Raw genomic sequence first — 27,005 nt, 5'->3', positions numbered from 1 at the left:
GGCTAGACCATGGCACCAAGTGCCACGTCCAACCTTGCCTTGAACTGCCCCAGGGACAGCGACTCCACCACCTCCCCGGGCAGCCCATTCCAGTGTCCAATGACTCTCTCAGTGAAGAACTTTCTCCTCACCTCGAGCCGAAATTTCCCCTGGCGCAGCCTGAGGCTGTGTCCTCTTGTTCTGGTGCTGGCCACCTGAGAGAAGAGAGCAACCTCCCCCTGGCCACAACCACCCTTCAGGTAGTTGTAGACAGCAATAAGGTCTCCCCTGAGCCTCCTCTTCTCCAGGCTAACCAATCCCAGCTCCCTCAGCCTCTCCTCGTAGGGCTGTGCTCAAGGCCTCTCCCCAGCCTCGTCGCCCTTCTCTGGACACACTCAAGCATTTCAATGTCCCTCCTAAACTGGGGGGCCCAGAACTGAACACAGTACTCAAGGTGAGGTCTAACCAGTGCAGAGTACAGGGGCAGAATGACCTCCCTGCTCCTGCTGACCACACCATTCCTGATGCAGGCCAGGATACCACTGGCTCTCTTGGCCACCTGGGCACACTGCTGACTCATGTTCAGGCGAGTATCAATCAGTACCCCCAGATCCCTCTCTGTTTGGCTGCTCTCCAGCCACATCAATTATAGACACATACTTGGGTAGGTCGTGTAAGATTTGCCAGTGGTTTGAGCTGCTCTTTGCTGCTATTTCTGCTTACTCATTACTTGAGTTAATGTTTTTTTCCTGAATAATATATGTAAAGTAAGCATGTATTTCAAACCCAAGAGAAAGTAAGGACCATGTGAATTTGTTATACAACTTGGCAGAGTAACTGTTTTCAGCATTTGTGTCCGAATCAAAGAAGGACTGGAAAATGCACTTTTGACCCCATAGCTGCCCAGGAGGAGAATGTTGTCACCACTGTAGCAGGATGCCATATTTCATTAGCATGGAGATAGTTTCAAATTCTCAGCCTATGCTGGGGATTAATTTTGTTCATTTAAGCTTAGGCATTGAACATTGGTTATTCTGGATGCCTGTGTAAATAATAAAAAGTCATCTCTCAAGAGAGACTCCTCCCATTCTAAGCTGTGTTGTCTCCAAAATTATTTGTGCAAACAGCCCCCGGCCACTGCCTGTGTCTTAGTAGGGAGCCAGAACAATTCATTCAGATGGGTTAAGTCAGCTGCAGGTGGTGAAAGCTGTGAAATCAGATATGATGACATTGCCTGCTCTTTGTGGACCGTGAGCACTGTGCCTGATGATAGATCTATTCGGCATGATTCTCCTTATTTAAACAATTATTTTGTGTTATTGTTTTTCCAGTCCGTGAGTAATTGCTTTAACAACAGGTGTGGAGAGCTCACCACAAATTTAGACACTGCTCAGCAGGTTGTTCACTTCTATCATCTTACATGTATTACTTTTGTTTTCTTTAGTCTTCTGGTACCAGCATCACTGTGGATATCGCTGTCATGGGAGAAGCACATGGGCTCATTACAGACCTCCTGGCTGATCCTTCACTGCCGCCCAATGTGTGCACTTCACTCAGAACAGTGAGCAACCTGCTTAACACGCAGTTAACCTTCCATGCCATCCACAAGCCAAGGGTGAGCCCTTTGGTGTCCTTCAGTGAGAACTACACCTGCTCTGACTCAGAGGAATGCCCAGAGAAAGGAGAGAAACTAGCTATTCCCAAGGTGAGTACTGGACACTGGTGTTTTAGCTTGGCTCCCCCTAAAGGGGCCGCACCGGACTACTGGGCGATGTCCCCAGCCTTTTGTTTGTTTGTTTCCTTGCTTCAGATTAACATTTTGTGCACTAATCTTACCCTACTGTGAAAGGACAGCTAAGTAGGTTGTTGCTCTCGTAGTCATAGCATTCCTATGTGTCTTAATTCATGGTCAGGTTGACTTTGGTTCAAGCATGTTTAGGTGTTCAACACAGTGTGCATACATAGAGGGTATAGTTTGTCACACGTGTTGGTTGGAGCTTAAGAGAGAAGAAATGTTAGCAAGCAGAGCAAGCAAAAGCCTTTCAGCATTCAGATTCTGCCCCGTTGCTTCTCACAAAGAAATTTCCCCTCCCACTTTTGAGCCACTGCATGTGAAGTGACTATCCTACTCAATGAGCAGTAATATCAGAGGCCTTTATGCCCATTTGAAAGGCTGGAATTTTAAATTCTCTATCAATTCCAGTCTCTTCCTTCTCTTAGCTAGAGCTGTGAAACCTGTGTAAGTCAATGAAAAGCCTCTGCTGGTGACCTCCAGGTGCTTTGGATCAAGATTAAAGTGTGGCATGCCATACAAACAAACAGAATCACTGCTACACTTAACATGACAAACATTGTGAGCTCATGAGAAGTAGTCTTGACAAGAAAAAGAAGGCCAAACAAACAAAAAATAGTCTATCTGTGTATGTTACTGCTGTGATGGATGGCTTTGTGAATGCTTGAAATCTAACAGGAAGTAAGCAGTGTTAACCACCCACAAGTAGAAAACAAACAGCTAGGAAGAAAACGTCGTCTTTGAAGTAGCTTGAATTGTAGATTTGTTGGTAATTAGCAGTACTGCAAGGCTTACATTTTGCTTTTGAAACTTCACCAGTTTCTCTTATAAAATTAAACACAGGCAGAAAAGGTTGCAGAGGCAAATACCTTTAGTTTTGAACAGTTCAGCTGGTGTGGGCAGAATTCATTCCAGCATTTCCTGGCATCTCAATTGCAACACTTGTACTTCTTTCTTTAGTATATTTTGGTAGTGTGGTAATCATTACTCTACTTGCCTATGCAGCATCTGTGTATAGGAAATGAATGTTAATAGGTTTTAAAGTGCATTTTCCAGCCTTTTTTAGTACACGTGTCTGAACTAAATTGGCTGTAGCCTGGGCTCTGAGGACAAAAGTTAAGTGGAAGAACACTGCCATCACATGAGCAAGCACAGTGAACAAATACCCATTTGCTGTTGCATAAGAGCTAGTGAGAAGAGAAATGAAGGAAGAAGATATGAGTTAATGCTACAGAGAACTATTATGGTTCATAAAACTAATCGTTTGCAGTTCTTTAAGTTTCTAAATACAGATTTGAGATCTTTACCTGAAGTATCTGAGACTAAGCACTTTGGGTAAGGATATAGTACGATAACATACTTGTTTTCAAGTTTGAGCTTCAAAACCACAGCAGCCAGTCACTAGTCATGTGCCCCAGGGATCAGTGCTGACCCCAGTCCTGTTTAATATCTTCACTGATGATCTGGATGATCAGCATCAATGAGTTTGCAGACAACATCAAGTTGGGAGCAAGTGTGGATCTGTTAGAGGGCAGGAGGGCTCTGCAGAGGGACTTGGACAGGCTGGATAGATGGGCACAGTCCAGTGCCTTGAGATTTAAATGAGTCCAGGTGCCAGATTCTGCACTTCGGCCACAAGCAGCGCTGCAGGCTGAGGACAGAGTGGCTGGAGAGCAGCCAGGCATAGAGGGACCTGGGCCTGCTGATTGACAGCAGCTGACCGTGAGCCAGCAGTGTGCCCAGGTGGCCAAGAAGGCCAGTGGCATCCTGGCCTGGATCAGGAACAGTGTGGCCAGCAGGACCAGGGCAGTCCTGCCCCTGTGCTCAGCACTGCTCAGGCCACACCTGCAGTGCTGTGTCCAGTTCTGGACTCCTCCAGTCAAGAGAGATGTTGAGGTGCTGGAAGGTGTTGAGAGAAGGGCTGCAAGGCTGGGGAGGGGCCTGGAGCACAGCCCTGTGAGGAGAGGCTGAGGGAGCTGGGGGTGTGCAGCCTGCAGAAGAGGAGGCTCAGGGCAGAGCTCATTGTTGTCTACAGCTACCTAAAAGGAAGTTGCAGCCAGGTGGGGGTTGGTTTCTTCTCCCAGGCACCCAGGGACAGAACAAGAGGACACAGCCTCAGGCTGTGCCAGGGCAGGTTCAGGGTGGACATTAGGAAGAAATTCTTCACAGAAAGAGTGACTGGCAATGGAATGGGCTGCCCAGGGAGGTGGTGGAGTCCCCATCCCTGGAGGTGTTTAAAAGGAGGCTGGATGAGGCACTTAGTGCCATGGTTTAGTTAATTAGAAGGGTTAGGTGATAGGTTGGACTTGATGATCCCAGAGGTCTTTTCCAGGCTGGTTAATTCTGTGATTCTATAATTCTGTCTTCCATCTCATATCTCTTAACCCTATGGAAAAGTCAAGATTCTCCATCACAAACTTATTTATGTTAGTTCTTAACTATGAACACTTCATGAGATGTACAAAATAAACATTTTAGAAAATTCTAGCACTTGCAGCAGCAGGTCTGGATCCACAAAGACTCTGTCTTACCATCCTTTTTTAGCTCTGCCTTCAAACATTTGGAAAACAGTATGAGTCTTGTTAGCAGACAAAAGGAAGCGTCAAGTGAAAGAGAAATGCTGCAGGGTACTCTAGAAAAATCTGCTGTAAACAGTGATGTTGTCCCTAAGCTTTTCAGGAGACATCATGTCCCAGAGCATGAAAGTTTAATGTCAGCAGATGATCTTTAGGTTGGATAGAGCAAGAAAAATAATTTGAGCTCTCCTCCTTTAGTTTCCTTACAGCCTTTCTTGACTTGAATCCTTGATTCTGAGCATCCATGACAGCTTACATCACAGAATAGGTGAAGTTAAAAGCACCTCTATTGATCATCTAGTCCAGCTTGGAGATCACTAAGTCCAGTCCCTCAACTCAAGCAAGTTTAACCTTGAGCTGATTTCTCTAGGCTCAGTGTAGAGCAGGTTGCACTGGAGAATGTCCAACTGGATTTTGAGTATCTCCATGGATGTAGCCTCTCTGGGCAAGCCTCCTCACAGCAAAAGTATTTTCTTGCACCTAAATGGAATTTCTTGCGTTTCAGTTTTTGCCCCGTTGTCTCTTGTCCTCTTACTGGGCACCGCTGGAAAGAGCTTGGCTCTGTCTATTTACACAACCCCTTCAAGTATTTATACATGTTGGCAAGATCTCCCCTGAGCCTTCTCAGTCTAAGCAATCACAGCTCTCTCAGCCTTCCTTTTATGACAAGTATTCCAATCTCCCGGTTTCCTTTTTGGCTCTGGTGACTTAGGTGCTTTTTGGCCACAAGAAATAAACCCAGAGTTTTTAAAGAGCACAACCAGCTCTGTCTGACTCCAGTGACAGCTCCAAGTGTTGAGCATCTGTGGCTGTGCGGCTGTGGATAGATAGCTTTTCTTAACCTTGAAAGAAGGAGGATGACCCAAACCCTCCAAGAATTTAAAGCACTGACTGTTTTCATTTGAAAAGGTAGGCACTGGGAGAGTTCAGGTGTAAGGTAGCTCACTAGATGCTGTCAGGCAGAATGAACCAGATGGAAATGTTTTTCTTCTGCATGTTTAAAGCTTAGGTAAGCCTATATAAACTCTAAGCAACTGATATCTCTCTAGCGCTTACGGAGAAGTTTGCCTCCAGGACTGCTGAGACGAGTGTCCTCGACGTGGACCACAACAACATCAGCCACAGGATTACCTACACTGGAACCAGCTCCAGTGAGAAGGGATCGCAGTGGAAGCATCAAACCTCATGAGTCATCTGCACCCAGGTTACAGATTACTTCTTCTCTTTTGTGTCGCTGTTTAGGCGTATTTCTTTGGTTCCGTGTGATGATGTCCCTCATTTGTAAATGCTGACTCCAAAGTGTGTTAGAGTGTGTCATGCTTCTCTAAATTGGGTTGCCAAAGAAGTGACATTCCCAATTTTAACCAGATCACGCCAGAGTTATTTCCTGTTAGTGGAAAACAAAATTAAAAGGCAAAATCTACTTACACTACCAAAGTGCAGAATTGGACAACACAGTTGGAAACGAGACAAGATATCTATTTAAAGTCTCTGTGATAGGCAGCATTTCCCCCCAGCTGATATGTTAAGAATACAGCAAGTGATGTGGTCCTGTCATCAAACCAGTTCATAAAACACTTCTTCATCCTCTAGTTGCTAACTTTCAGAACACAAACCCTGATTTTCACAGTATCACAGTATCATCAGGGTTGGAAGAGACCTCACAGATCGTCAAGTCCAACCCTTTACCACAGAGCTCAAGGCTAGACCATGGCACCAAGTGCCACGTCCAATCCTGCCTTGAACAGCCCCAGGGACGGCGACTCCACCACCTCCCCAGGCAGCCCATTCCAGTGTCCAATGACTCTCTCAGTGAAGAACTTTCTCCTCACCTCAAGCCTAAATCTCCCCGGGCGCAGCCTGAGGCTGTGTCCTCTCGTTCTGGTGCTGGCCACCTGAGAGAAGAGAGCAACCTCCTCCTGGCCACAACCACCCCTCAGGTAGTTGTAGACAGCAATAAGGTCACCCCTGAGCCTCCTCTTCTCCAGGCTAACCAATCCCAGCTCCCTCAGCCTCTCCTCGTAGGGCTGTGCTCAAGGCCTCTCCCCAGCCTCGTCGCCCTTCTCTGGACACGCTCAAGCATCTCAACGTCCCTTTTAAATGAGTGTTCCTAAAATGCCCAATTTTGTGGTTTTCTGTCTCTAGAAATGGAGTCTCCTCAGACCACACATTGCATATATGCACTTAATTCCAGAACGTACAAAGTGCTTGGGGTGCCCTGTATGAACTCCTGCAAATGCAGTGCCGGCAATAGATGGCAAATACAAAAAGTGATTTAGGGGAGAGAAGACAACAGATTTGTTACCACCAGGAGAAAAGGACAAGAAAAGCTATAGTCTAGGAGCAAAATTGCAAAGGGAGATTTGCTAGTAGTAGCTGTAAGCAAAGCTGAGAATTAAATGGGCAGTGAGAAGTTTTCTTGCAGGACGGTTGTGGTGCTTTACCTGCTGGAAGCAGAACCCTTCTTTCCTGTGCAAAGTTTAGCTTCTGGGATCCAGAATCTCAGCTGTCTCCTTTAATTAAAAGGCTCTTCCTAATCTCCCACAGAAAGGAGATATGCACAGCTATTTTGTTGGGGTGCAGATTGAATGCCCACTTCTATTAATGATTTGTTTATTTACTTACTCATTTAAGATGCCCTGTATTTTCATGGAGTTTGCAGGCAGGTGCTGGTACTGGGAGAGTCACAGCTATGAAACAATAATTATTAGAGCCTTGAAATTAAGTTCAGCAAAATTACTGAAATAATTGCCCACTATTTGTTTGGTTTGCCTGGAAGCCTTCTAGATTCTCTCACAACATGTACGCTTTAAGGTTATGTTCATACAGTGCAGCACTAGATCTCCTTGACACAAGAGTGACATGGACCTGATGGAGCAGGTCCAGAGGAGGGCCATCAAGATGATCAGAAGGCTGGAGCACCTCACCTGTGAAGATGGCTGAAAGAATTGGGGCTGACCAGCCTAGACAAGAGAAGGCTCCAGGGAGACCTTAGAGCTAGATTTCAGTATCTGAAGGAAACCTTCATGAAGGTTAGAGAGGGACTGTTTAGAAAGGCTTGTGGCGATACGGTGAAGCGCAATGGTTTGAAACTGAAGCAGAGTAGATTTAGGTTATATATGGGAATAAGTTCTTTACAATGAGAGTGGTAAAATACTGCAACAAGTTGCCCAGGGATGTGATTGAGGCCCTGTCCCCATGGACATTCAGGATCAGACTTGATGTGGCCATGGGCAGCCTGATTTAGCTGCAGGTGTCCCTGCCGACGGCAGGGAGGTTGGACAAGATGACCTTTGAGGGTCCCTTCCAACCTAATGTAATCTGTGAACTTGCAGTGAGGTTTGCACAGGTTGAGGAATTTACCTACTCAATTTTGTGCCCAGTTCAAAATGCAGTTGCAGTTTCCTACAGTCTCTCAGAGTTACCCAGAAGCACACTAGTTCTCACTGTGCTGGAGAGACGGGTTTTTGGTTTATGTCTGTGGTCTCTCATGACTGACATATCAGTTAGGTATTAGGTATTCCCTGCTCATTCTTACTCATTTTCTTTTTCTCAAGGTCTGATCCCTGAGCCATTATCAAAAAAAGTCATCCTAGCCAGCCAATAGCTGACTGGTTTAGGGCATTTGCAGAAGACACCTCAGTAAAGTTGCTTCTCTGCCTGAGGGCTTTCAGACATGAATTTTGCTGCCAGATAGCCTGAAGTGAGCTGCATATAAGACTCCACAAGGGCTGTGCCAGGTAATCCAGGAGCAGCCAGTGAATAAAGGAGTTGAATAGATGCTTATCTTGTGGGAATAGTGCTCATCTGCAAGGAGAGGTTTATGTCCCAGGCACTATTAACTGTGATGTTAGACAGTGTGGGTGAGTGCAAGCCTAGAGAACTGCTTTGGTCAGTCTTTCTTCCAGATACTTACCCCTTTCCCATAGAGGAGGCTCTTGTGCAGCACTCCTAGGTGCTCAAGACAGCCTGAGAGTACACCGAAAGTCTGGTAGAAGAAAGATACACGGTTAGCCAGTGTTTGCTTTGTGAGGAGTCCCATGTGTCTCAGTAAAAGTAAATATATAGCAGCTATAACCAAACACAAATGTTCTTCAGTCACTGGCCTGTGTTTCCCAGGGTGCACATGATTTAAACTGTTGATCTCAGACTCTCACGTAATGTGTAAGCATCCTAAGAAGGGAATCAGAGGCAGGAGGAGAGGAATTAAATACTGTTGTTGGTCCTGTTCTGTGGTTGTTATATAACTCTGCCTGGTAAGCTAAGCAGAGGACCAACTCTTTGTATGGTTAATGTCACCAGTTGTGTAAATACATCTCTTTCAAGCCCCCCAGCCTACTGCTTGCAGTTCTTTTACAGGAGAGGAGAAAAAAAATGTGTGTTCCAGAAAGGGTAAAGCTGAATCCTGTTCATCTAGCTTTAAAAAATTTTTGCAGAGTACAGGTTTGCTTTCATAGAAAAAAGTGTATGACAGAGGAAAAAAAGAGTCTTGATTGTCTGCCAGTTAGGGAATAAATGGTGATTATTTGCCACTGAACTCAGGCATGCTACAGGTCACCGTGAAAGAAGCATTTCACAGCGTGAAAATCAGGAGAGGGGAGGTGACACAGGGCTTGCCCTGTAGCAGGTTCTGTAGTTAAAAAATCTGCAACTTGTTTCTCAGAGGCTGTGGCATCACTTCTAGATCTCCAGTCACATACTGGAAAGAGCTCCCCCTTAAATCTAGCTTATGGTCAGCAATCTTGTGTGTGTCCAGCCCCAGTTCGCTAGGCAGGCAAGACGTGTCCTCTCGTAGCTCCAAATGATTTGGAACAATAATAGAGCTTTACACGTTCCTTGCCCCAGTCGCTTCCATGTCCAGTGGCTCTCCCATAGGAAGTCTGAGGCTGTTAGCTTTGGTCTAAGGGTGTTAGCTTTGTTGTTTTATTTGCAGTGGGCCAGTGTGTTGTATTCTTCTTCTCAAAAAACAAACTCACAAAACAAACATACAAACAGAAACGATAAAGGAACCATCACAGATTATAGGAGGCTGAGACAGTGGAAACCTCCAGCAAGTATTTTTGTAGGTGGAGCTTGCTCTGGCAAAACAGTAAGGTGTTTGTAGAGTTAAAATGCCTTTTTCCAGAACACTTCTGGGGGTGTTTCCCTTTTTTTCAAGTTCAGCTGAGACTAGGCTTTAGGAGGCTGCCTTCTGCCTCACTTATCATCTTGTCACTTGCATAGGAGGCTGCGAGGAAAATGTGGAGCCTACAGGCCCCGTGGATCTCTCCAGAGAAGTCACAGACCTCATGTGTAGTGGGTTGGGAACTTCCCTCCCCCAACTGAAATTTTACCTGACTAGCTCAGATGGATTGGAAGTAAGATTAAAGCTACATTTACAGCAAAGCACTATATTTACATGTATTTGCAATTAAGTACAATTTAGAAATAATACAGAAATCCAAACTTTCCCCCCAGATGAAGAAGCCCATAAGGGGCCTGAGGCTCCCCCATCTCTCTCTCTCTCTCTCTCTCTCTCTCTCTCTCTCTCTCAGATGGAAAACTACCAGCAAGGCTTTCCTGTTATCTGTTAGCTAAGGTTAGTGGAAGATATTAGAGTGGAGTGAAGGAGCAGCAAAGGGAGCAAAGAGGGCAGAAATGGTTGTACTTTGGCTTTGTATTCCTTTTAGCTAACCAATGAATGACTCAGACTTTATCCTCTTGCAACCAATGGTCTAATTTCTCTTATTAGAATATTCAAATTAACCTTAAACCAGCACACCTCGTGAGGTCTATATCCCTGCAATAGGTGACATTTAATGAGTGTCATTTAAGAAAGCAACCATAAACACACTTCTCATTCTTTACAGAAGTGTTTGGCCTCTTCTGGTGCACATCTACAAGCCGGAGGCTGAAGGCATGCACCCGTCCTGTTGCAGGGTGCCGCCACTTGTTCCCTATATGTAGGGCCACATGTGCCCTATTGTCCGGTGTCTTCAGGGTGTGCCAACAGGATTTTATTGGAGATGCGTTCCAGTGGACTAAAGCATGTCACCCAGAGAGGGGACATGTTCCTAGTGACAGCAGCGCAGTGCTCTTCCAGGTCTCTTCCAGCCCCCTGCAGAGCTGCTCCAGTGCCTGAAGGGTTACTGGGTGTTTGCCTTGGCGGTTGCAGCAGAGGTGTCAACAAGACTGATTTTGCATTTACACTGAGAACTCTGGCACTTCTGGCTCTTGTAAGGAGGCATTAGAAGAGAATATAAATTTAACTTGTTTCAAGTCAACTTTCAAGCCTCTTTGTACTGTCAGAACAATATAATGAAGGCATCCTTGTATAAATAAAGTGAATAAGCCTGTGCACTGAAGGAAGTCCAGCTTTGGAGTGCCTGCATTGTAAATATTTTTGCTGAATACACCACTAATGCCTCACAAATAGCAGTTCAGTCAGCAGATAGATGCTGTTTTCTTCTTCAGATTTTGTGCTGTCTATGAACTGCATACTTCTTGCTCCTAACTTCTGAAGATCTGCTGTCAAGGCTTTTTACTGTGTCAAATTATGCTCATTTGCACTCTTGTTTTGCAGCACTGACTCCTGGAACAGCTCAATTCTGATGTCAATCACAAAGAGCAGGTCCTTCTCCACCTCCTACACCATGCCTTCTACCAACCACCTGAATGCCAAAAGGCAGAGCCGACAAGGTGAGTGGGCATCTGTTGAACTGTCAGGCTGTTAGCTGCTTCCCTGTGGCTAGCACGTGCAGCTGCTTTTGATCTCTGCCCAGTCTGTGTCTTTTCTTGGTTTTCTACCAATGTGAATGTTGCTATTTCCTTTATAAAAGCAAAACAAAACAGCAACAGCATCTTAGAGTACTACAGTGATACTTCTGTACATGTTTTGACTGTTGTGATTTGCAGAGGTGGTCGTGACACAGTGCAGTTAAGTGCAGTACTGAATAGTGCTGTGATTTGTATCTCTGTATTTCCCTTCACTACATCAGGGAGAAGAGCAGTGTGTTTTCTGTGACATTTGTTAGACTGTCTATGTATATTGCCTAACAGATTTCCTGAAGCACCACAACCTACTTAATGCCATCCAGAGCTGTAGGCAACAATTGACCTGTGCAAACACATCTGCAATAAAGCCATTGTAACTTGGAGGTCTATCTCTGGTATTGAGAATGTCCAGGTAGCTCTTGCTGGCTTTTAGAGAAGATTAAATATGGGTCATTCTACTCAGCTTTTTGGGGTCTTTAAAAAAATGACTCCTGTTTGAATGGAGGGGAAGAAATTGAGAAGGCAGCTTCATTACTGATAGTGGCAGGCATAGAGCAATCTTCATCCACAGTAACAAGGTTCTCTTCTCTGTACAAAGTGCAGAATATTATAATGTTTACTCGTGCCTTAACTTGCAGTTCTAAGTGATCACAAGGCCTTTCTTTTTTAAATCAGCCCAGCTCCAAGCTTGAAATAGTTTTGAGATAATGTTACTCAGAGATACTGGCTGCTTAGACACCAGATGGAAATGTACAGGTGCCTGAGGTCTGATACGTCACAGAATCCCAACTTAGAGATGGGTTTGAAGATACAGCTGCACAATTATTTGACATTTCTAGCACTGTCACATTTTGTCTGCTTTTCAAAGTGAAGAGTTGGTTTAATCTCTTCTTGTACCAAAGGTGCTTTGTTACACAGTATTGCCTTAAAAGGTAATAGGCACATAGGCAACTGAATAAAATTGAACCTGGAAAATGATACAGATATAGTACCAAGAATTCAGGAATGTGTTTTAGAACAGAACAAATCCAAAATAGGTTTGTGATTTTCAGAGCTTTACCCATTAACTTGAAAAGGGAGCATGTGTGCATAGTATTTTACGTTTGGAAAACAAGGTTTATTGACCCCATCAGTCAAATTTGCCTTTAGTCTCTTGGGCTTTCAGAAGACGTTAGTAGTCATTTCTGTTGCCCAAATACCTGAGCTGCCAGTTGATGGAGTGCACCATCCTATCACAAAAAGATCCTAGAGACATTGATAGGAGTAAAACTTTTGGCTCAATATTTTATGCAGAAAGTTGATATTTTGGTGGTTACATAATTTTTTTTTTCATGTTCCATCTAAAGAATTGCTTCAGTTTTTCACTCATGAATAAATAATATTTTTTAATGTCAACTCCAGTGGCAGTGTATAATAATTCTCAGTATGAGTTGATCTAGCTAAATCTGTGCATGAAAACATTGGGAGTTTAGAGTACTGCTACCTCTACCTGTTAAGGCAAAATGCCTGAGGTAAACTCACATGTTTTCATATGTAACTTCACATTGAAGGTACTCTTCTGTTCTTTCAGCATTGCAGAGGTGTAACATTTCTGGAGAACCGTAGCAGATGGATGCACTGAAACAATTCTCTCTGCATTGTCATTCTTCTCCCTCCTTGCTGTAGCAAGACTTCCTTTCTCTCACCTTTGCTGATAAATGCCGTTATGTTATGTTATTGGAAGCCACTTGGCACTTTTCTGGGTTTGTTTTTTGGGGGGTTATTTTGCTGGTTACTTCTCCTGGAAAGTTACTCTTAAAAAGACCCACAGCCAAATGTATTTCAGAAGCCAGGAGCCTGGGCTAGCCGTAGAAAGTCAGCTGTGATTAGAAACATGGTTGTTAAAATTGCTGGTTACATTCCTAGAGCTTGCTTTAAATTGCTGAAAGATGACCATTTATATTGTATTCCCTAAGAGTCCTGAAGATACCTGGTAACGTGGGGCTCAAAGGTAGTTAATACTCCAACTCAGTTCTTTGTTCAGCTAACAGACTATGGAATGTCTTTAAAGACTTACTTTTGCTGTATGGAAGGCACATATCTTGAAGGACTAGTAAATGTGGAACAGAGGCTTTCTGTATTTTAAAGCAGTTTCCATGTCAGAGTCATCTGATGACTTTTTAATTGCCCTGTAGGCTTAGGTTTCTGGTCTCAGCACAGGTGTAATATCCTAATTGCAATCATTGAACTGAGACAGTAATGCACACCACATGTTTCCTGAAGAAATATCCTAGTCAAACTTAGAGATATCAAGTAGTTCAGAACTGCATTCCAGTAACTGTCAGAGATTTTGAACTCTTGATTTCTCGACAGTGACTCCTGTGTTTACCTCATATCATACTAAGGTGTTATCAGTAAAGACACTGGAACTGTATACATATGTCCTGCAAGGTTAATGTTTCTTAACCCTTAGATCAGCGTAGTGCCTTATTCTAAGACAATGTTTGTGTCTAAGACAATGTTTATGCCTAAAGGTAATTTTTAGATAGCAAGCACAATTCAGACATAAGACCACTTAAAGTTCCTAAGCTCTTTGTGTCTTTTGGCTTTGAAGATGAACATAGTAAATGAACTGATTCTGAGTTCCTAAAAAGCTTAAGAACAGGAGGTAAGTCAGCTTACATGCCTTTCCTTTTAAGATAATGTTTTCTTCTCTGTGCTTTATTGTGAATAGGACATTTTCCTCTGAAACTAGCAAATGTAAATCAGATTTAAAAAGAAGGCAGTGCTTTGTCTCAGACACTGAACTGGGTGATGCATTTCATCTTGGCAAGGGTGCTTAGACAGAATGAGAGAGAGGGAGCTGTATCTTGCTAGCATTTGCATGTGTGAATATTGGCAGTTTCTGATACGCTGGCTCAGGAGTACAACGCCATGTGGTACAGGTAGCGTTTGCAAGCGAGCAACAGAGAATGAAAAACAAACTCCAGCAGCAAAAGATCAGTGCCAAAATCTGTGAGGAATGCAGAAATGGCACCACTAGGGTTCTGAGACAAAGGAGGCATTAAGTACTTCAGCCTTAGTCACAATATTGCCCTCCATCTGATAAAGAATGGAGGTTCTGCGTAGTCCTCTTGCTGCTCATTCATAGAATCATTTTTTTATTATCTTTTACAGCCATAGTAAGTCCAGGTAAGGTCTGGCCCTTCTAATTTTCTCACTGCATCCTTGTAGTCTTCCTGACTGTTCTGTCCCCTTTTCCAGAGGCCATAAGCTCCCCTTTTGTCCCTGAGTTCCAGCTGAAGCTCTCCAGGCTGGCCTTCTTCCCCACTGGCCTATCCTTTGGCTTCTAACATTCCCTTGAAGAGCGCCCAGCCTTCTTCAACTGCTTTGCCCTTCAGAGTACAACCTCCAAAGGAACACTAACAGCCTCCTGAAACAGGCCAGAGGCTGCCCTATGGAAGTCCAAGGTGGTAGTTCTGCTAACCCTCCTCCTTACTTGGCCAAGAATCAACAACTCTGGTTGTCTCATGATCTCTAAGCCCAAGATGGCCTCCTACAGGTCCTTCTCTGTTTAACATGAAGCAGGTCCAAGTTGGTACCAGTTGTCCTGCCGTGGACACATGCCTTTCATTTCACACCTGCTTGGTAGTGCATCCTACTCAACAGGGAGAATACACTTTGTGTTTTGAGCCAGTTTTTCAGCAGGTAGAAGTGACTGATATGAGTGGAGCTTCATCTCTGTGTGACAGTATTGGCCTTGGCTCAGAGTAGAGGAGAGTTTTCTTTTATTTTTCCATTTGGAAGCTGTGCTGGTATCCTCTCAAGAGGAGTATTACTGTGCTGTTAACTCGTGCAACCATCTGTCACTTCTGTTAATTGATGAGACTCTTCTTTTCTCCTGCCAGGTGTCCCACCAAATATTTCGCCTCTCACCTCCCCGTGTCATTCACCAATTCAAGGGACATCTGCTGCAAGTCCCACTAGAAAAATATCTTCTGTGTCATTTCCAGATTCTACTGATACTGCCACCAAGCAAGGCTTAAAACCACACAAAGTCTTAACTTCCACTCAGAGTGCACCTAGCTTGTCAGACCCTATTATCAACCCTTCTGTCATCTGCAGCAGGTAAGACGTAACTTGGCATGCCTTGGAACGTTTCATGTTGTTCTCACAAAGAAGCTCTTTTGCCCAACGTAAAAATATTTGTGATTTGCCGTTGATGTTTCAGTGCATACCAGACCGGCTCTGTAAAATCAGCATTTTGGAAAGAAAGTTCTTCTGCTCATCTTCTTGAAAAGGATTCGGTTGCCAAGTTAGATTTCTGGAGTTTGCAATGCATATCCAGTTCAGAGTCGTGGGAAGCACTGGTATTTAGAAGCCTGTTCCTGAGCAGTTTCAAGGATATCTTGAGGTGCTACTTTTGGTCATATTAATGACTGTTCAGTTCTGGGCCCCTCAGTTTAAAAAAGATGTTGAGATGGATGAATGTGTCCAGAGAAGGGCAGCAAGGCTGGTGAGGGGGCTGGAGCACAGCCCTGTGAGGAGAGGCTGAAGGAGCTGGGGGTGTTAAGCCTGGAGGAGGCTCAGGGGGGACTTCATTGCTCTCTGTGGCTACTTGAAGGGAGGTTGTAGCCAGGTGAGGTTGGTCTCTTCTCTCAGGCAAGCAGTGACAGAACAAGAGGACACAGCCTCAAGCTGTGTCTGGGCAGGTTCAGGCTGGATGTTAGGAGGAAGTTCTTGACAGAGAGAGTGATTTGTGTTGGAATGGGCCGCCCAGGGAGGTGGTGGAGTCCCCATCCCTGGAGGTGTTTAAAAGGAGGCTGCATGAGGCACTTAGTGCTGTGGTTTAGTTAATTAGAAGGTGTTGGGTGCTAGGTTGGACTCCATGATCCATGGGGTCTTTTCCAAGCTGGTTAATTCTGTGATTCTGTGTGATTCTGAGTGGTCCGTGATGGTTATTGGCTAGGCAGTGGGCAGCACATCATCTGAGACCAGAGTGAATGTTACCAAGTTCTACTGTCTTTGGAAATAATTTATTTGCTTCTGACTTCAGTCACATGGCTTTGGCTGTGTCTCAGTGTGTTGTGTTCAAGTCTATGAAGTGGGTGTGAGAAAGTTAAAATTGAAGTTTCAGGTTTATCCAAGGGAGCCATCCTCACTGTACTTCAGACTAGGATTCTAGCAGGCTTTTAAGATGTTCTTTATGTGACCAACTAGAAATGCAGTTGCTTTTAAAAGTTGTCCAGAAGTATTCAGAGCTAGGATTTGCAGTGATTCATTTGAGTTGAAAACTCTATTACACACAAGAGATCAGCCGTAAGTATGCCGCTGTTTAAACTGATACTGCTTATTGCTACTGTGAAAGGTTAAACAGTGCCTTTATTACTAGTCTAAGAAAATATTGTTGCTTTAACTGGTGACAGTGATTACTGGAAGCCTTCTTTTAAAGAGGGCAGTTAACAGCTGCATTTCATTTTTCAAATGTTAAAACAAAACCACCACAGAATCAATGTAAGGTTGTTTTAGACAGGAATGTATGTGTAGACTTGGATTTTGGTGTAATTGTTAGCTTTTTTGTGGCCAATGTCTTTTGTGATCTATCTAGGCTGCATTGCATAGCTTCTTAATTTCCTTGTTTTCAAATGCTAAGGCTGTGTAAGTGTTATAAATTGTTACATTACTGGCACAGACTTTGCTGATTGTTTGAAAAAAGAGAAATGCTGTGTAAACTAATATTCACCAGGCCTTCAATGTCCATTGAAAAAATCATAAGCACTCCAACATTTCTAGCCATGACTATACAGAGATGTTCTATCCACAGATATAAGCTGGACCAACAGTATGCAAATATTGCATCCTTTAGTAATGTAAGCACAGTAAAAAAGCAAGCAAACAACAATCCAAAAAAAACCCCCATGCCACCAAAGCAAACCTAAAAAAAAAAAAAAAAAGGAATTAAATGGCTTAGACAAGCCAAGAGAGTTAAATTATCAAACACTGGAAAGAAATCCTTCAGTGTTCGAGCTTTTGTGCTATAGATTGCTAGTCTTCATTGCATACAATCCCCAAGGTTTCCTACTCACAAAAAGGTCTTGCTAGGAAATAATACCAAGTCAGCAAACTTCTGCCATTACCAAACTAACCCTTCCCTAGCAAAACCAACAACAGAAACAACAGAGGAAACAATCTCTTGATACAAGTTGGTTGCTACAAATCAGTGGCATCAGAATTAATCAGATTGATAAAGACCTTCAAGATTGAGTCTAACCTATCACCTTCTAATTAACTAAACCATGGCACTAAGTGCCTCATCGAGCCTCCTTTTAAGCACTTCCAGGGATAATGTCCACCACCTCCCTGGGCAGCCCATTCCAATGCCAGTCGCTCTCGCTGTGAAGAACTTCATCCTGACATCCAGCCTAAACATGCCCTGGTGAGGCTTGGTTCCGTGTTCTCTTGTTCTGTCCCTGTTTGCCTGGCAGAAGAGACCACCCCCACCGTGCTACAATCTCCCTTCAGGTAGTTGTAGAGAGCAATGAGGCCTCCCCTTCAAGACAGTAGTTTTATTTTACTCTTTTTTTCACTAACAAACCGTAATGAGGTAGGGCAGTGGGGTTTGAAAATCACATTTAACAAGAACATATGCCAGGCAGTGCTGTTAGAAGAACTTGTAAGAAGCCTGTGGAATAAAAGTGAATACAATCCCATGATTAAGAAGTACCTTTTAATGCCTGTGCATGAAAGGAATTGAGTTGGAGTTGCATGGGCATGTTTACTTCTGACATAGAACAGATTGCAAGCATTCTGCTAGGTAACTCAGGAAAGGGTTTTAGTAGCGTTTTATGTGGGCCATACATATTAAATGTTTTATGTGGACCATACATGTTAAATCAGCGTGAGTCTGCGTTTGTTCTAGAAGCAAGACACACTCTCACAGTGACACAAAAGCCTTGTAGCATTACAAGCAATCAGAGCTCTCTTCCCCTTTTATGTTTTTGGCTTATTAGTACTGACGTTATGGGAACCACAAAGGATATGGGAGAGAGGAATTGAGACTTTTTGTCCATCTTTTTTTTAATAAACCTGAGTGATACAAGTTTTTTTTGCTTGGCTATGCGTGATAAGTATCCTTGTACACAGATTTGCATTTTTATTTGGAGTTCTTGCAGGAATTCGTTCTGCTTGCGGGGCATTGCCAAACCCTGGAATGTTTTTCGGATGGTCTGGTCAAAAGCCATCTGGCATAGGATTTCAGCCATTTTTGTGTGGCAGACTTACAGTGGTACAGAGTTTTAGCACAAAGTCTGACCAATCAAAATGATTTTGTAGTACTTCTATATGAGATGTACCACAAAATGCTGGTATGAACCAGAGAGAGAAATGTTAATGTGTTGTTTTTTTCATGGCCAGGTTTAATACTGCTAAACACCGCTTCAGGTTTGTTAAGTTCTCTCACGTTTGTTGTGACACATCACTGTGCCGTCAGGTCTGAAACTCTGTCATGTTGGGTCACTGTAATTTGAAGTGTTGCAGCTGGTATTTGGTTTGCATTTACAGCTTAAAGGGAACGACACACAAGGAATGAAGCACTTTTATAAAGGCCGTGCTATTGCCATCCCACCCACAAGGTCTCCTCGCCCTGGGAAAGGAGAAGCTCTGTCTTCTGGTGTCGCTGCTAAATGTCTGGATGCAGATTGTTCACCTCCTGTTCTGTTGAAAACAACCACTTGGTCCTGATCTATTTGATGTCTTGTCATTGCAGTCGTGGCAAGACACCTTTTTGCCCTCTGTAAGAAGAGCATATTTAGGTTTTAAGCAAGAAGAAGAGAGCACAGCCACAGGATGGCTGTTTTCCAGTTGTAGTGTTTAGGACTGTGTGCCACTCCAGCCCATTTTCACTTTTTTAATTCATGTGTATAGGCCAACTGTAATGCAAAATCAGTTGTTTGTTTGGTTTGGTTGCACTGATAAACTGCAAGAGTAAAAAAACTAATTTTAAAGAGTGATCAGATGATCCAGGTTTGCTGTTGGCCAAAGAGATTTGTTGGTGGTGGCCAGTTACTGCAAGGTTTTATTGTATGGTTTTTTCTTTTTGCCTTCCTCACTTCCCATAAAACTTAAGCTTACTCTTTGTTTTCTAGAGAACGCACCCTGAACCATAGCTTCTACTGTATGAAGTAATCTTACACTGTCAGCAGGACGTCACTTTACATAAGACTGGCTAATGCACAGGGTTCTTTACATTGTTTCTTGATGTGTTTCAGCTGTGGCAGACCCTATAACCAAATAGAAGCTGGTGAAGGGACGCTAGATAGAAATGATGGTACCACGCACACCCTGAACAGAACAGGTAATTCCTTGTCTCTCATCAAACACCTCAGCCCTTACTGCTCAATAAACATTTGCTGCAAGGACAGATACTCCTGTCTGTCATAAAGGAGAGTACATGCAGGTGAGACAATGCAAGATGTCTTTGAGGCTTGTTCCATTTTGTATGTACATCATATGCAAAATGCTGATGAAGAACAGAAGTAAAATATGAGGGAAATAGTTTGCCTCATCTAAGCGAGTCGGCTCGAATAATGGTCCTCAAAATCCTTGTCCCTTCGATCCCAGATCCCAGCTTTTATACTCTGCAGGGTACATGCTTTTAATGCCCTTGAACAGATTGTCTGACTGGACCCAGCCAAGCAGCACATATGTATTTTGAGTCAGAGATCCTGTTCCTTTTATTCAGGAGGTTCCAGGCTGACTTTCCTGCCATCCTTGCGGTTCACATGACAAGCTTTGTGAGTTTTTGTTGTAGATGATCCTGCGCAAGCCACTTCTGACTACGAGACCAACAACAGTGACAGCAGTGACATTGTACAAAATGACGATGAGGCAGATTGCTCCAAAGAGCAGGCACGGAAGGGATCCGTCTGTAGGACATACGCTCCTGAGACCATCATTCTTCATCCCTTGATACATCCTGAGGTAGCTTGTTTAAGTTCCACTGGCACAACTGGCTGAGTGCATAATGACACTGGAAAAAAACAACATCAAAACAAAAAACCCCAAAAACCCAAACCAACAAAAATCCTGAAACCCCACCAAAAGAGCCCTAGGGCTAGCTGAAAATTGTGACTGTGGTTATAAGCAACAATTGCAGCAGGCATCTACCTTGCAGCCGTAGCACTGACAGGGAGCACGTGCTCTTGTGACTAAGAAGGCCAGTGCCATTCTGGGCTGTATTAGAAGGGCTGTGGTTAGCATGTCAAGAGAGATTCTCCTTCCCCTCTACTCTGCCCTGATGAGGCTGCATCTGGAATATTGTGTCCAGTTCTGGGCCCCTCATTCAAGAAGGACCTCAGGGATCTGCTTGAAAGAGTCCAGTGCAGAGTCACAAAAATTATGAAGGGAGGGGAGTATCTTCCTTTTGAAGGGAGCCTGAGGGAGCTGGGCCTCTTCAGATTGGAGAGGAGGAGGCTGAGGGGTGACCTCATTCATGTTTATAAATATAAAGATGAGTGCCAAGAGGCTGGAGCCGGGCTCTGCTCAGTGATGCTCAGTGACAGGACAAGGGGCAATGGCTGGAAGACGAGGCATAGGAGGGTCCATGGAAACAAGGGAAAATGTTTTCACTGTGAGGGTGACAGAACACTGGAACAGGCTGTCCAAGGGGTTGTGGAATGTCCTTCTCTGGAGGTATTCAAGACCTGCCCAGGTGCATTCCTGTGTGATCTGGTATAGGTGATCCTGCTCTGACAGAGGGGTTGGACTGGGTGATCTTTTGAGGTCCCTTCCGGTCCCTTACATTCTGTGATCCTGTGACTTGCAAGAATCCAAAGGGTCCATGGAACTGCGTGAGAGCTGCTAAGAACTGACCATGTGTGAAACACTAATGGTCTGTTTTGATGAATAAACTTAATATTCTGGATCTGACATTAGGCATTTCTGAAATATTTGTCTTCTGTGTTAGGGTTGCCTTTAAAGGCAATGAATTGGAAGGAAGAGAAATTATCTTCTCAGACTACCAGCACGATCTGTTCAACTACTTTAGCTTCTCAGTAGCCTTGTAGTCTTGGCTAATACGTTCAGTGGTCCTTATTTTAAAACAAACTGACTCTTGTCTGAGGGTATGCATGATGTTATTGGTGATGTATGAGAATGTTGCAGTCCTGATCCTCTCATTTAACTGTAAGCTTCCACAGCCTGTTGTACAACTGAATAAATGTAAGTTGGCATGAGTTCTTGAAACATGTATTGTAATCTGTTGGAGATGGACATGCTGAGAGGAAGCATTTTTCTGCAGATATTTTGGCATTTCTCTCTACGATTTCTTACTAATAATTCAAGGAAACATGCAGGGAGAAGTGTGAAAGGAGGGGTGTGATCCATCTTTTATTTGCAGACCTTAAAAAGCAGGTAGGTTTCAGTTTGAGGTAAGAGTTTTCAGCTGGGCTGAGCTCTGTTAGCCATGTTAGAGTGTAATGAGTGGATCCTGATGTGGAAGCAGAAACCGAGTGCTTTTCCCTCGGTACTGCAGCAAATGATGCAACGAAGACAGCAGACTCCCTCGGCAATGAGCGAGTTGTTCCCGTGCGTGAACAAGGGAATGTGTCTCATGGATAAGTGCAGAGACTGCTGTTTCTTCTTCAGAATTTCCTATGCATTCAAGTAAAACAAATTATAAAGGAGAGCAACTAGCTGCAGGACTGGTGAAAATGGGGACATCTCTGCTGAGCTGAGCAAAGTGCCATCTACTCACAGATGATGCTAATGCCACCTTAGTTTTTAAAAGCATATTTTTTTTGCACAAGACGCTTTGCAGAACTAAAATGCCTCTGTACTCTCATTTCTGGCATAGGACAAGCCTGTACTTGCTCCTGAACCTCTGGTTATGGACAACTTGGATCCTCTGATGGAGCAGCTAAATAATTGGAACTTCCCAATCTTTGATTTAGTGGAAAAAATTGGAAAAAAATGTGGTCGGATTCTCAGTCAGGTAAGAAGTATATTTTATCTGCAAGGGCTGTCTAGATTAATGGCAAATTTAGGCAAAGTAGCATCATGATTTATTGCCCTTACAGGCTGCTCACCCAGTGAGTTGTCATCCCTGCTCCCTAATTCAAAAATGACAACAAACCTCTCTGTTTAAAAATGTGAGTGGAGGAACCACACACCTGTTTTGCCTGCTGCTCTCTGCCATTGAGTTTACATGAACGTTCTCTTCAATCTGCAGGAAGTGTTGCCACTCCTTCCTAAGTTCTTTGTGAAAGAATTTCTCGTGGAGTTCAGCATGGGGGGGCTAAACAGTAGATATATTCAGCTGACAGAGGGAAATGTGTCACTTGTGTTCTTTTCAGACTGGAGATTTCAGTCAGGCTGTGCAAGTAAGCAGGGTTCTGGGAGTGAATCCTTACTGTATTCCCTCACCCTTAGAGTTAGCACTTTCACAGGAAATTCATGTCATTATTACATAAGGAGGACTAATTTACTGTGAATCTGGATGTCAGAGCTTCCTTTCAACTATAGGTTTTTCATCCCCTCCTGTAAGTTGAATGCGGGTATCGATGTGACCCATCTTCACCCAGCATGATTAATGTCACTTGCATAAACACCTTCCTGGCTACACTTACTTTTCTGCTATGATCCTTTCCTTGGCAAACTGATGAATCTGCCATTTTTTCTTAAGTATTGAAGTTTATTAAACTGGAAAGGAAATTATTTAGGATGGAAGAGGTGGAAAAAATAAAAGAGAATCTGACTCATCCAGTATCACTTTACATAGCATTATGTGAATGATGACTTTGGGGAAGAAGAAGTTTTGTTAACTGATACAGTGTGGGCCAATTAACACCCCCTACAAAGACAGAGGTTAGTGTGTCAGGCACATCTCTGCAGCAATCTCCAGAGAATTCTGTGTCAAATCCTGTTCCCTTGGTGGTTAGCTGTTACTCGGCTAGATTTGATTACCCAGTGTCAACCAGAAAAGGCACAGCATGAACTCAGATTTCTTCTGTAGTCTGCCTTTTATTGTTCTGCAGCTTGGCAAGTGACATCTGTGTTTAACCAGCCTGACAGCTCTCTGGGTTAATTTTAAAGAAATAGGCAAATATGGCTGGATATTGATAGAAATTCTCTGATAATTCCTGGGACTCATGAGAATGCAGCGAGTGTGTGGTTCTCCATCATAATGATCAGTTTGTTTTCTGGTAGAATAGAATGATAAATGAAACACAGAATCATAGAATCAGTCAGGGTTGGAAAGATCTACAAGGATCATCCAGTTCCACCCTCCCTGCCGGGGGCAGGGACACCCTACCCTAGATCAGCCTGGCCTGAGCCTCGTCCAGCCTGGCCTTCAACACCTCCAGGGATGGGGCCTCAACCACCTCCCTGGGCAACCCATTCCAGGCTCACGCCACTCTCATGGTGAGGAACTTCCCCCTCACAGCCACTCTGAATCTCCCGACCTCCAGCTTTGCTCCGTTCCCCCTAGTCCTGTCACTCTCTGAGGGCCTAAAAAGTTCCTTTCCAGCTTTTTGTAGCCCTCTTCAGATCCTGGAAGCCCACAAGAAGGTCACCTAGGAGCCTCCTCTGCTGCAGCCTGCACAGCCCCAACTCTTTCAGTCTGTGCTCACAGCAGAGCTGCTGCAGCCCTCTGAGCATCCTTGTGGCCCTGCTCTGGACATCCTCCACATTTCACCATTAAATGGATACGTCCATTACAAATAAGGAAATTAACAAGCTGAATTCAGTATGTTTGTCTTGCTAGGTTAAATTTATGAGATGAGCAAAGAAGAGCTGACACATGCCTCTAGGGAAGCATTCAGTTTAGAAAGCAAATGCTGACTTAGCATCTTTAAAGCTGCTTGAGATGTCTGTTTCTCCTTTTTGAAATGTTAAAATAATTTAAGCATGTAGAAAGACCCCAAATCAGTCAGCAGCCATAAAATCATCTGTGAAAAGTACAGTGGCAAGCACTCTGAAAGTGACACTAACAAATATGCATAATAGGGGTTACAGAGGAATTTTCATCCCAATCTCATTTCAGAAAGGAATGACAGAGATCTCCAGATGACTTGAAGCCATAAATTTAGGTAGTATCTTCAGTCACAATCACAGAATGCTTTGGGTTGGAAGATACCTTAAAGAACATCTAGTTTCAGCCCCTCTGCAATCAACAGGAACACCTTTCACTAGACCAGATTTCTCAAGGCCTCATCCATCCTGGCCCTGAACACTTCCAGAGAGGGACATCCATGATCTCACTGGGCAACCTGTTCCAGTATCTCATCACCCTCACTGTAAAGAATTTCTTTCTAATATCCACTCTAAGTCTACTCTCCTCTGGCTTAAATCCCATCCCCCTTCATTCTGTCACTTACCACTCTTCTTACAGCTCCTCCAGAAGTAAATGAAAAAGAATAGGCTACGGTGCAGGTCTCTCTCTAGCTTTCATTGCTGGGCCCATAGAGACTAGAGATGCAGGTGGTGCTTCTATGCTTTCAGTATGCAAGTAGCATCAAAGTGGGGTTGACAGCACTCCAATGCATGTAAGTTCGTGCCTGGGTGGTACTGAGAGGGATGTTTGGTCATCTTGGTATCATGCATGGCTTCTGCAGAGAAAAAGTGCAGCTGTTATATGAAGGAGAGAAATCCATCCTTGGGGGATGATATTCCCAGGATCTTCGCAGCAGCCCTAATAAGGAGAAATGTTTGTCAGAGCCAGAGACTGGGTGCTAAGAATTTGATATAAACACGCATTTGAAGAAAGCAAATACAAGAGACCGAAACAAGGAGTGCAAGAGGGTTGCCTCCAAACAAGTAGGGAGCCACTAACCTAAACTTTGCATGTGTCTTCCAACAAGGGTCAGTTAGTTGTGTCTGCAACACAGAAGAGAGGAGCTTTGTGCATAACAATCCTTGCTTCCAAACCAGCTTTTGTTAGGAGTCATCTGGGAGAAGTGCATGTCCTTCTTCAGGTAGTGAAGTGTCTGAGTTATGATTAATTCAAGCATTAGCAGTCGTTGCAGAGAAAAGCAGAAAGTGGAGGCTGGATTTAAGAGGCAGTGTGGAGCACCCACTGCCAAGTGCCTGGGCTTACACTACACCTTGGCTGTAAGGGCACTCGCCTCGGCCTGATGTTAAGTCCCAGGAAACTGATGAAGCAGTATATGGTTTAGGAAGGAAGGATTTTAAATGACAGAAGTGATTAAGAACAGTTTTATCCAGTACAATGATAAGCAAAACTTCACAGTATTTTTGTTTTTCTAATGTTCACAAAGAATAATTCCATTTTACTCCAAGGTGCAGGGAAGGGCTATGGTATGTATCCATCACAGTCAGAATCACTTCTTTTCATCTACTTTTTCCACTCCCCAAAATCCAAGGAGAGAGGAAACATGCTTTTATTACATTGAATTTAAGATACTTGTCCAGTATTAGTAGTGAAGATCAGCAAGGTGTGGTCCTGCTAAGTAACATTTCTTTATACTTTCTCTTTGTATATAGAGATATTTTTCTGGAAATACAATGCTTTCCATTTAGTGATCTGAGACGAGAACATGAAATACCTCATCTCTGTGTAGGTGGAGGTTTGGATCCTGGCTTATTTACTTCTGCCATGATTCAAGAGAGATAAACAGAATTCTGTGCAGTTTCTAGTCCAAGTTACGCACTAAGTCCATCTCTTTCCACTCTGCCTCAGTACAGGAGGATCCCATGGGGGTTTCAGCCTGCCTCTTACTCTAAACTCACATCTTCCAGAGCACTGTAATTCAGTAGTTCCTTAGCTCCTTTTGCTATAAGCAACTTTTCACTTTACAGCCAACAACCGTGGCCAGAAAGAGAGACTACCACCAGCAGTGATTTTTCTGCCTGCATTGCTAGTGGCACTTTTGCAATTCTGATAGGAGCAGAAGTAAGAGCTGGAGCCAGTGGCAGAACCCCAGCTGTCCTGCATGTGTGACTGAAAGGGGCAGTGGTGTCGGGCACTCGCTGCGTCTCTGTGTCATCACTGCCTGTTGGAACGCTTTGCCAGTTAGTTCATATGCAGAATTTTCCTGTTAGGGAACAATTAGGAGGAGAGGTGGGAGGGAAGGTCATTAATGCTGCAAATTCATGTGTTTTTTTCACTGTTCTTACTGTAAAATCCACATTGGCAGAATATTTGAAATTTATCTTCATTACATTTTAGGTGCAGCTACAGATCACAATTTATATACACATTATGCCGAGAGAAACTGGGATGGAGAGCTGTTCAATTCACATTCAGCTGTAAAATATGAAACATCGTTTGTAACTATTTCTTATGGCTCCATTACTCATCATTCCAAATATGCTTCAGATTTTTAGCTTTAGGCAGATGGCTAACAGACAGACGCTATCAAGCGTACAGAACTTAGTTAATGGCTGTAAGTAAAGACACGGAAAGGCTTTAGGGTCCAAATCATGAAAGAAGTGGAAAGGTCAGGCAATAATTTTACTATGTCCCATTATTCAGTATATCAAGTTTAAACTTGTCTTCAGAAGTGTCCATTTTGCAGCAGCTACTCTCTACATTTCTGAGCATTCATCTCTCCTGAACACCCTCACACTCATCCATCCTATTCTCTCTCCTGGATGTCTCCTGTCATATTTCTCTGCAAGAACACTTGGAGCAGCTCTGCTTCCTAAGCCTCTTGCTGCCTCTGAAATCTTGTTGGAGAAGTCACTTTTGCCATTTCAGTTCCAAAAAGTAAAAGGAAATAACACAAAGGATCCAAAATATTCTGTATTTTTAGCATTCTTTCACTTGCTCTCCCTTTTTCTGAGATTTGATTTGACTCATGGATTCTTCTGGAGGAAGTTTGGGGGGGAATTTTTTGACAAGGCCTCTGGATATCTTCCTTTATGTGTGTGTGTTCCTGAGGTGCTTGTAAAATTTGGGAGATCTA

General features: G+C 43.7%; 1 protein-coding gene across 7 annotated transcripts in view; it reads left to right on the top strand.

Moving 5' to 3' along the window:
• PDE3A (phosphodiesterase 3A) overlaps positions 1 to 27,005 on the top strand; it is a 248,606-nt gene that overhangs the window by 206,709 nt on the left and 14,892 nt on the right. For 6 of the 7 annotated variants that reach the window (XM_064155556.1, XM_064155559.1, XM_064155558.1 and 3 more), the window contains 7 exons: positions 1,424 to 1,684; positions 5,397 to 5,551; positions 10,910 to 11,025; positions 14,988 to 15,207; positions 19,347 to 19,432; positions 19,889 to 20,058; positions 21,932 to 22,069. In XM_064155556.1, coding sequence (XP_064011626.1) covers positions 1,424 to 1,684; positions 5,397 to 5,551; positions 10,910 to 11,025; positions 14,988 to 15,207; positions 19,347 to 19,432; positions 19,889 to 20,058; positions 21,932 to 22,069 — 1,146 coding nt within the window. The remainder of the gene's footprint in view (positions 1 to 1,423; positions 1,685 to 5,396; positions 5,552 to 10,909; positions 11,026 to 14,987; positions 15,208 to 19,346; positions 19,433 to 19,888; positions 20,059 to 21,931; positions 22,070 to 27,005) is intronic. The other variant, XM_064155555.1, reaches the window with a different exon arrangement.

This window comes from Pogoniulus pusillus, chromosome 15, assembly GCF_015220805.1.
Source record: "Pogoniulus pusillus isolate bPogPus1 chromosome 15, bPogPus1.pri, whole genome shotgun sequence".
Classification (NCBI taxonomy): domain Eukaryota; kingdom Metazoa; phylum Chordata; class Aves; order Piciformes; family Lybiidae; genus Pogoniulus; species Pogoniulus pusillus.
The sequence above is the reverse complement of the archived record's forward strand: the minus strand, read 5'-3'. Positions and strand labels throughout refer to the sequence as shown.